At 38.3% G+C, this 11,004-nt stretch overlaps 1 protein-coding gene across 3 annotated transcripts in view; it reads right to left on the minus strand.

Moving 5' to 3' along the window:
• Positions 1-3,761, minus strand: part of ING3 (inhibitor of growth family member 3) — a 29,044-nt gene extending 25,283 nt beyond the window's left edge. For all 3 annotated transcript variants that reach the window (XR_504691.1, XM_008063880.1, XM_021715442.1), the window contains exons 1-3: positions 3,582-3,761; positions 3,267-3,338; positions 1,144-1,244 (exon numbers count right to left, since the gene is read on the minus strand). Coding sequence is in view for 2 of the 3 variants with exons in the window: in XM_008063880.1 (XP_008062071.1) it covers positions 1,144-1,244; positions 3,267-3,338; positions 3,582-3,609 (201 nt within the window). In the remaining variant the exon portion in view is untranslated. The remainder of the gene's footprint in view (positions 1-1,143; positions 1,245-3,266; positions 3,339-3,581) is intronic.
• Positions 3,762-11,004: the final 7,243 nt, after the last annotated feature.

Here is an 11,004-nt window from a genome sequence, read left to right on the forward strand (position 1 = left end):
TTGTAGAGCACACTTATACTTCCTTTTTAAAACTTAAAAAAAAAGTGTAGCTATTAAAAGGATTCTGATCCGCATGTCACTATTTCCAATCGCTCTGTAACTCCTATTTTAAATTAGGCATAAATTCATAAAACTCAACCTATATTTTAGATTTCTCCTTAGTAAAGCAGATTATTACTATTATTTTTAAAAAGATACTATGAATTTCCATGGTATACCAGACTTTTTAGGGTATACTGAAGTTGCACTACACTAAAAACTTTCCAGAATAAAGGGACAGACAATCTGCAATATACATATGTGATGTCTATACTCACATATACCTGTGCCTCCAGGCATCTTCCAAGCCAGGACCATTGTTATAGGTTTTCTTCTCCTAACAGAAATAATCTTCCCTTATGTGGTAGAGTAAATAATACAACTATTCAACTTACGGGTTCCAAATTTTTTCTTAGTTGATCCTTGAAAAATTCTATGAAAGTTGGGTGTGGGGAGGCATTATATTCAACAATATTAAACAACCTGTCCAATATCATACAACTAAATGGCAGTCATGATCAAACCCATGTTGTTCTTTCAATGTATACTGAATGAATTAAATCACACTTTTAACACAAATATTCGGGTGTAAGCCAATGCCCATTCTAATCTGAAAGAATTATAGTACTATAAAAATAATAAAAACTCAAAGACCTCTATATTTCTAGAGCCAACTCATGCACAAATTTAAAGTCTTAAACTAAAAGTTTGCTTTATAATCCTTCCAACCTTCAAGATTCTGTTCTTTTGTGAGTTCACCAACTTAGTTATGTACCTAGCAATACATAAAATATTCTTCAAGGTATATTGATTTGCACTCTAGTTTGTGGCCAAAATTGGAATACAGTATCACATCTCTAAAAACAAAGAAACTTTAATTATATGTAACAAGAATAAAACAAATTAATAGAACATACTTTTGAAATGTTCTGTGATTTAAAATCCCTATACCTAAAGCTCTAAAGCACAATAAATTATTTCAATTTTAAAGAACCATTGGTAACTTTCCCTTATTTTGAGACCTGGAAAGCTATTTAATTTTAAAATATCTTTTTCAGAGGGTCTCACTATTTATTGACAAATCATCTAAAGCGTTACACATACTTTTTTGATGGATGCCATTTGCTCTTCTCTCCACTCAGGTTTATTTTTCTTTGCATTCATAAAGAATTCACTGACTCTTTGTTCTAGTTGATCCATTGCATCTATCACATAATAAAAAAAAATTCACATTTAGATGACCAAATGCATAGACCAAATATGCATTCTTTGAAAAATATCTGACAATATGCACTCTTTACTTTGGCCATAACTTAAATATGTTATGCTTTGAATATGTTAAATATGTTATGCCTTAATTACCTTCATTTTAAAAGTTACAATTTTCCCTATTTTTGTTATTTCAAATTTTTTTCCAGTAGTCAAAATAGAGGCTACAAGTAGATCTTATCTACACCATATTTTTTAATAATCCAGCTAATGGTATTAGTTAGCCAGAAATGCCAAAACACAATTAAAGCACCACTAGATAATCCTCACATGTTTTAAATAAGAAAAAAATGATAAAAAGATTTGCTATATGGCATTAAACATCGCATCATCTCATATCACAACTGAATTTGATATGTACAATAATTAATATTATTTGTTCTACATCAGTTTTTCCCAAAGTATGTGTGCCAAGCATAATCATCTCTTTTGTCTGTTAAAAAAGCAAAAATAAATAAAAGGGATTCTGTTGTTAAATAAGTTGAGAAAATTCTTTTTACTGTATTCTTCTTTTGGAGATTTTCAGTGAATAGCTGTTTAAAGATTCTGAGAAGTCCAATGGTTAATTCTTTTAAGTACTTTCCTTTGTTTAAATATGCATTTCCTACCTTATTTGACACACAAATTTCTTCTGTTAATCCACAACATCTATAAACTTCAGAAAATTCTAGTTATTATTTTAAAATGCAAGATTTAAAAACTTGTAATTTGTATAACCTAAGTCCAAACTATAAGGTAATTTAAAATGTATAATAATAATGAAAACATTAAAATAACAATTACCCTTTATTTAACCCCTATCTTGTATCAGGTACTAAACATTCTAATTTATCTGTATTAGTTTAAATTCTCAGATGATTTTCTTTTGACAGAAAATGAAAACTCCTCAGAGGTGATAATGCGAAGTCAATGAGTTAATCAGTAAAGCCCTAAAATAAACTCAGATCTACCTGACATCAAAGTCTGTGCTCAATTCTGCAGAGAAACGATTTCTGCAAATCTTTAGCATTTCAATTGCATTAAAGTTCAAATGGATTTTGTGAGCTAGCTGGAGAACCAGACATACGAATTCTTACTTTCACACCACAATCCGCTGAACAGAAGAAAGTGGCATCCATGCTACATCACCTTTTATTAGTGCCACGTGAAACTGACGAGAAGTTGAAAAAAGTATATTCATGAACAAAGAGTGCAGAAGAGTGTATGTGGTGGTGGCGCAGAGAAGTAAGGGGGAATGAAAAGGGGAGGTTCTTAGCTACCCCGAGTGGCCCTGAGTTTCCTACTTACAGCCCTTGCTCTATATAAAAGCAAGGTTAATTTTGGGAGAAAGTCACAGGATACCAAGCTATCCCTGAAAGAAGAAATGCCCAGCAACGGCCATCATTTTTATTACAGCAAACAAGTCACTTTACCGTAAAACAGTATTTCCCTCATTCATTTAATCGAGAAAATGACCATGCTGTTGACAATTCGAAGTGTATCCTAAAATGTATTAAGTTTTCAAAATGTGCCATTCCAGGTTTCCAGGATCTTTAAAGATCTACATAAAACCTGCACTTGTATGTTTCCCATTCTTGAAAATTGTTGAAGAGGCATAAATGCTGAAATCGAAGTTCAATGCATAAAGCCTCAAGCCCACATCTCAACATTTACGTGGCTGTCTACTAAAACATGTATCTACGTCCTTGTCAACGAAGGCAGAGAAGTATGTTTTCCCATAATCCCAAATTCGAGAAAAGAATGCGTGTCCTAATACCGCCTTCTCTTCCAAAAAAACAGAAGAAAAGTAGCGAGGGAGAGAAAAAGCGAGGGTTCAGGACTGCCAGTTCTTTTTGACAACTCAAGGCACTCTCGGAGTGAGCCGACGGAGAGTCAAACAGCGGCGGGAGCTGGCATTGACCGCAAGCAAGTTCGGCCCTGGACGCGCGCGACCACCCGGAGTCCACGCGCCGACTTACTCTGCACCTGCAGATCCATCTCGCGCATCTCGGTGAATCGGTCCCGCAGGTCCATTGGAAGCTGTTCAATCACTGTCAAAAGGAGAGTCCGTCAGAGGGCGGGGCCAACGGCACAACACGCGCTTGCGTCACGGCGTGCGTGCGTGCGTCGGGGGGGGCCAGGGAGCCGGGAGCCCACATCGAGGCTGCCAGTTACCGTGAGAAAGAAACATCCCCCGCCTCCCCCTCCCTCCCGCCATCTCGCCTGCCCGTCCACTCGCGCTCTCGCCCGCCCGCGGGTCCCACGGGCGGTCCGCCCCAGCGCCGCGCACTCACTTTCCAGATAGTCTTCTAGGTACAACATCGCGGCTCTTAGAGCTGGGGGAACGAAGGGGTCCAGGGGTTTATTTGTGTCACTCGCTGTCGCCGGAGTTTTGTCCCTTCCAATATGGCGCCTCCGCTAGCAGCACCCGCTCGACTCCGGCGGAAAAAAAAAAAAAAAAAAAAAAAAAAAAAAAAAAAAAAACCACTTTGGCGCCTGACGGCGCTTGCCTCACTGCCGCCTGGACGTCTCATTGGCTGGCTGGAGCAATGACGTCGGCCGGCCGGGGCCCGCCCCCGCGCCCTTGTGGGAAGTGTAGTTCTAGGCCTCCCGCTCCGGGGCGGACGCGCTGTCGGGTCCCCACGTGGGAACTACGAGGACCAGGGGCCCTTGCAAACGGGGCGCGACGGGCTCCGAAATGCGGTGCCTCTGTTTATTTGTTGTTTTGTGCACGGAGCATGACGGGAGTTGTATGCGCCTGTACAGCACAACTAGGAACAACTTTTCACCTGTTCTTCCCTGTGGTGCCATGCTCCGGCGTTTATGAGTCATGGATTTCCAGACGTGCCAGGCACACTGCAAAGGTTCCAAACGCTGGAACAGTCAGCAAAGTTCGGGCGATTCAGATGGTTTGCAACAGAACTCTCTGCGAGAACTGAGCCTCGGTATTCATTTCTAAAATATAAAAGGGACGTCTGGTGGGCGTACATGGAACTTTAGCATCGTTTACACGGACGCTGTGGAATCGAAGATGCGTTTCCTAGATTTAAAAGTGCACAGATAGTCCTCAGCATCCGTTTATAGCAAGTCTAGTCTGCTGTCCGTCTCCTAGTCTTGCTGAGGTAATTGACCTGAACGTACGACCTGCCCCGGGGGGGAAAAATAGTGAGCAACCACGAATAACGGATGCAGCCTTGACATCGAATGGGCTGTAATAGCAATACCTGTGGGTATTGTTGAGCAAATAGTCTGTTTCAGAGGTTTGTAGTCTTGGGCATTCTTTTTCTGCTTTGTGGTTCCTCCCAGCAAATATTTTCCAGTGATATATTTAGCATTTCACTGCTGAGTTTCTTTTTTTAAAAACTTTTTTCTTAAGAATCTTGCGCTCAATAAATGTTAGACATTGCTGTTTTCCGCCTTTCTTAACTCTTCGTTTTTCAGAGAGAAATTGCCTTTAGTCCATAATTTATTGTTCTGTGTGTATTTTTCAGATTGGAATAGAAACTGTATGTGTGTGTTTCCTGCTTTCCTCCTCCATTACGTACTCTTGTGCGCCAGACATTTTCACTGCTCTTTCATCATCTTACAGGATGTTTTCCTGTCATGTTGATGAATCTCAACAGAATCTTACCTCAATACTAATAATTAGTGGCTTATTTTCTGTACTTGCCTCTAAAATATAGTACCTTCAGTCTTTCTCCTCCTTTCACCTCCTTTCCCACCCTTTTTGTTTCTTCTGACTGCTTTTAAGATCTCTTTGATATTTTTACAGTTTTTTAGTGATCTAAGTCTGGATTCTGCCCTCCGTCCTTTCTCCCTCCTTCCCTCCCTCCCTTTCTTCCTCTCTTTCCTTAAAATTTCTAAATCATGCTTAGCATTTGAGGGGATTTCTGAACACCAAGATTGGTGTCCTGCCACAATTCTAGAAAACTTTCAACCATTATCTCTTCAGCATTGTTTATTCCGCCCCCCCCCCCCTTTTTTTTGGAGTCTCTAACACCTAGGCTGGAGTGCAGTGGCACGCTCACGGCCACTGGAGCCTCGACCTGCTAGGCTCAGACGATCCTTCTGCCTCAGCCTTCCAAGTAACTGGAACTACAGGCATGCACCATCGACCGGCTAATTTTTCTTGATATATTGTAGAGATGATGTCTTGGCAGGTTGTCCAGGCTGGTCTCGAACCCGTGGGCTCAGGCAGTCCTCTCTCCTTGGCCTCCCAAAGTGCTGGGATTATAGGAGTGAGCTACCGCGCCCAGCCCTCCCCCTTTTTTCATCTTCCTTTAGGATATCGCTAAGACTTTCTCACTTTCTTCTCCTTTTGTCTTGGTTCTTCTACTGTGTTCTTCATTTTAGAATTGTCAGTACTTTGCATTTTTATAAGTTCTCTTTTCAAGCCATTTTCTAATTCTGTATACAAATTACTTAGTTTATATAATGTCTCTTTTAAATCGAATACTGACAAATTTGTGCTATTTTATGCTATTTCTTCAAAAACAAAAACTTTTGCTCATGGTACCTGTTTCTTTATGGGCTGTGGTTTTGGACGCTGAATTCATGTTTCTGGGGTTGTAAGCGTAAGGATTCTTTCAGGCTGAGGTTAAAATTGAGTTTTCCAGGAGAGTATTAGAATTTACTTCTGCAAGTTGTTTGGAGACACTATAAACCATAGGACTAGATTAAATTATCCACTTGAGATTTATTGCATTGCACAGATAGATTGAATTTGGGCCTCTAAGCCAAATGGCTTATTATAGATTCTCAAGGTAGACTTTTTTTTTTTTTTTTTTAAGTCCCCCCTCTTTAAGACAGATGTGCTTCCTTATTGACCTCTTCTGTGCATGGGGTTTATTTCTCATTCACTGTTACACACGGAATATAATCCTTTGGGGGTCCCCCTAGATTTTTGTCTCCTTTAAAACTCCTTTTGAACTGATATTTGGGTTTATCTTCTGACCCTGGAATGCTACAAAACTATCAAAGAAGGAGTTCTATGTCTAGAATTTGACAAATAACCTCTGAACAAAAGCTCACATTGGCTTTCATTTATTTCTCAGAATATTCTCATTTTCTGTCTTTCCTTTTCTTTCCCTCTTAGGCATCACCTTTGAGAATTCCTTCATTTCCTACAAGTTCATCAGTGTATTTGATTTTTTTTTAAGCCAGCAATTTTAGTTGTTTTCTCCAGGTGGCTCATTCAGAGTAGCTAAGATGGTGTGCTGTCATAAATAGAAGACTATCATTTTAGTGTAAACTGAGCTTCTTCAGGAAGTGTTCCAGATTAAGGAAAATGAGATAATAAATTGTTCCCAGTTCAGTTGGTATACATATACACTCCAGGGAAACCAAAAATAAAACTTACAAACTGTATATTTTATTTTATGAATGTAACTCATTGTTGGAACATGTAACAGTTGCAGAAAAGTGTGTTTGTACACACAATAACTTCTTACATCATTAGGCCTTACAGTAGATATCATTTGGAGGAACTTCCTGTTTACAATCAATAATACATTTCCAGGCAGCACCCTCATGTGTAGGGATGATCATAGCTGTATCACATTCCTATGCTCTCTAATCATAGCTCATCAATTTAATAGGCCAAAGCTAGAACCTTCTCGGGGCTTGAAATTCGGAATAAGGAGACACAAAGACTGACAAATTTGTGGTAGATTTACATTAATTGCAGCACAGTAAATACATAGTCCACATACTCCTGCTACTGAGAACCCCTGGTTCAGCCTCCTGGTCTGTACATGAGAAATAGAAACAATAGCTAAATCATAGGAATGTGGATTGAAATGATATCACCTATGCAAAGTACTTAGATTAATGCCAGGTAAATGTTATGATTCAATAAATGTCAGCTGCTATTGCCATCATTATTAACATCATATGCCTTCTCCGAAGTTATTTATATTGCAGATACTCCTTTTTGCCACTCCTAGTTCTGCCTTGTGCCCCTGCTGCCTTTGAGGCTAGATACCAGCAGAAATCTAGGATTATCGCAACTCCAGGTGGAATACTGCCACTGTCGTACTAAAAGTAGAAATGACATAGGGAAGACTGTGTAAGAGTACTGCAGAGAAAGCTACTGGCTAAGTACAATAAACCAAATTTAGGGAAAAGATTCAAAAGTGGATACGAAATATGACTTAGCAGAGACCAAGATGAAGGAAAATTTAAATCCCCTGTACAAGAAGGGACCCTCCAAAAACAGAATTTTTTTTTGAGGGCAGATTCCTTGTAGTACAGGCTTTCCCTGCTAGGAAAGTGTTCTAGGGACCCATCAGCATCAGCATACCAGCTAGTGTTGTAAGGGGATGCATTTGGCTTCAGTGAATATTTTCTGGAGATCCTTTCAACACATTTGCCCATTTCATGATGGGTAATTTACAGGAACAATCTGCCCACACCTTGCTGAGTGTTTAGCAGTTTTTAACCAAAAATGGCATGACCTCCATGCCCCACCATCTTGCTCCCAGTGACTTTTTTGTTTGTTTCCTCAGATGAAAAGGTTCTCAAAGGGAAATGTTTTGCCAATGTGGAAAAGGTGAAACAAAAAATGGCAGAAACACTAAAAGGCATCAAAATAGACACATTCTAAAACGGCTTTGAGCAATGGAAAAAGAATCTCTAAGGTGACTGAAGTTAAACTGTTTTAGAATAAATACACAATTTTCGATAAATGACTTTCTTGGGTTCAGAGGAACCCTTGCTTAGAGTCTTAAGGTTCTGTTCTTCCCTGTCTTACAAAGAAAACTACCATCTTGAAACCTAGTAAAACTTTGAAATGAATTTTTTTAGCTTTGTACCAGGCAGTATATCCTCCCTAACTGACCTTTATAATATGGACAGAAAGCAGAATAAAATGCTTTCCTTACATTAACCTAATTTTACATCTTTAAAATCCATTGAGTCACTCACTGAATTAGTTATAAGCCGCATCGACAGAATAATAGTCTTGCCTTTACACATCTATGGATGTTTTCCCCTCCAAATACCCACTAAAAAGACCTCTCGAAGAAAGTTCTACTTTCCTGTCCTAGTCCCTGATGTTGGTGCTGGGAGTCAGGAGAAAAGGCGAGAGAGGAAGAAGACGAATGGGAGTGCAGTTAAGAAGTTTTTGTAAAGGGTATTACTCTGTGTGCATTCAGTGGATCGGAGAAGGAAAATATTGAGATAAATGATGAGTTACTGAATATGAAGCTATCACAAACCATTCCCTCAAAAACAAATAGAAACTATAAGAAAAACAGTGAAAACTAACAGAATGGGTAAACTATAAGAAAACAGTGAAAACTAACAGAATGAAATCCCCAGGTGCCAGAGATGAAGAGCAAACTCAAAATTGGAGTACTGAACAAGAACTGAAACTGGAAGAACTTAAGGCTTTACAAGCCTTAACTGTTGGGTCTTGGATCCTGATTGTGGTAAAGAACCCAAGCCTCAGATCCTGTGTTTGTGGAAAGCCAAAGATGACTATCTTGCAATATGCCAGTCTTCTAAAAGGGCTGCTCCTTCTGTGAAACGCCCTGGGGAAACAACAAGGAAGCTTGCCATCCATCTACCTGAGATCATGAGTGAAAGGGCAACCCGGAGGAATTTAGATCACAGACCTGCACCGTGCATGAGTGTGGAGTCTAAATTCAGACTAAATTCACAAGGTGCAGAGACCCTTTACTAAGTTGGTAAAAATTGGTCTGGACTTGTGAAAGATAAGGGGGCTCCCACAGAGACAATAATAATACCCATTAGGGATGCTCCTCATTCTAAGACACACAGAGGAGCAACTTCTGTTGACAGCAGAGTTCACATTCAGACATTACAAATCACTAAAGGAAATGGAGACTGAGAGTCTGTCAGCAGATAGAATAAAAAAGGGAATGCTAAAAATGTGAGCACTGGACGTCATGATTGAAGAAATTTAACCAGAAAGTAAAGCAAACAACAATGAGGAGTAAAGATTGAAGAATCACCCCTAGAAGTTTCATTATCTGATTAGTAGGAGTTTCAGAAAGTGGGGTGGTGGGGAGAGAACAAAAGAGTACATATTCTATGATGACACGATGAAGTTTCTGAATAGGTAAAACTAATCTATGATGGATGAAATAGGAGAGCGGCTGCCTCTAAGAAAGGCGGAGTGGTTGACAATCTTGAAACCCTTTGCTGATGGGGTTATTTCTTGTGCACTGCTCTATTACTAGCTTGCAGAACCAATTCATGTTGATTGCTTGAATACGTGAAAGCAGTATTAGGTGGTGACAGGCTTTTGAATCAGACCTGAGTTTAAATCCTGTCTCTGTCATCTACTCATATGACCTGATCCAAGTTACCCAAAGTCTCTGAATTAATTTTTCATTCATAAAATTAGGGTAAGAAAGGACACTTGCACTGTAGAATTGTGCAGCTCAAAGGAAACAAGGTGTAAGAGTACCTAGCACTGTGCCGAGCACATAAGTGTAATCAAGAAAAAATATTCTTTGTAGAATTCACAGTACACAAGTAAATGATCTAGTAAGTGCCATACCAAGGACACTACAGTGGAAGTGGTTGCCCCCAAGGTGGCAAATAAGGGGATTTGTTGACTTTAGAGGATTTAAAAACAAATAATAAAACTGACTTTTACAACCTGCTTTTTATTACCACCATGTGCCAGCAATTCTAAACAATGCCAGTGATAAAACATTTCTCCTGGAAAAAATATTCTGTTGCTCTAAGATCTAAATAGTCACTTCAGTTTTGGTTAGATTTTAATATCTGTGGCATTACATATTACTGTTAAATAGTCGATTGGAAATAAAGAACTGAAAGCATAGAGATTATAAAGACACAGAACTTGAGTTGTTCTATATGATCATGTAGAATTTTTGTATTTTAAATCTAAAATAGTGAAATCATGAACTGCTGTGTGTAGTATTTTTGTTCATTAAATGCAAATTTTAGTTTATACATGAAAAACATTACTGAGTTTGAATAATATCTTTACATTGAGATGTATTCTGTACAAATTTTTATTCTCTTGTTTAATTGTTATTCAATTGCTATAACATTTTCAAGTAGTTATTCATTAGTAGAACAGGTCAGTTTTGTTCCCCTTTTAGAAAAAATCTTAAATGTGGTTGAAAAGATTAATCCATTAAGTCTATCTTCACTGTTAATTAAATTTTCATTGCAACCATGATTATGTCATGAAGTTTAATAAAAGAACATTTGCCCTGTCTGCATTTATTTTCTGTTTATTATCATTATTCATTTAATTTCATAATTATTTCTGAAAATAACTTTCTTGTATAGAGGAGGAGTATATTAAAATTAACTGCTCCAGGTGTCGTGTATGCTAGGTTCGTATATTTAAATGCTTTTCGCAGGAGGCAGGTGTAAATTTATTTATACACAGTGGCATAATTGTGTATAACTATTTACCTGGGTTTGATTTTGAAGACAGGCTCTTGAATGTTCATTTTTTATGAAATTGGCAATGTAAAGGTAAATTGCCAGGCATCTTCTCTTGTGATGCAATAGGAAAATATTTCAGTTGACTCTGAGGATTTTTAACACTGCAGGAAACTCTCCCAAGATTCTACTTTTCCTTTTATTCTCTCCTTTATTATAGAGATACCCTATGATACTGACAAAAAGTTGTGTTTGGAAATTCAGAATTTGTTCTTTTTTGTTGTTGTTTACCTTATTCTTTAGTGGATACAAATCATTAGAGAC

This window comes from Carlito syrichta, unplaced genomic scaffold, assembly GCF_000164805.1.
Source record: "Carlito syrichta isolate Samal-C Ts95f unplaced genomic scaffold, Tarsius_syrichta-2.0.1 Scaffold307112, whole genome shotgun sequence".
Taxonomy (NCBI): Eukaryota; Metazoa; Chordata; class Mammalia; order Primates; family Tarsiidae; genus Carlito; species Carlito syrichta.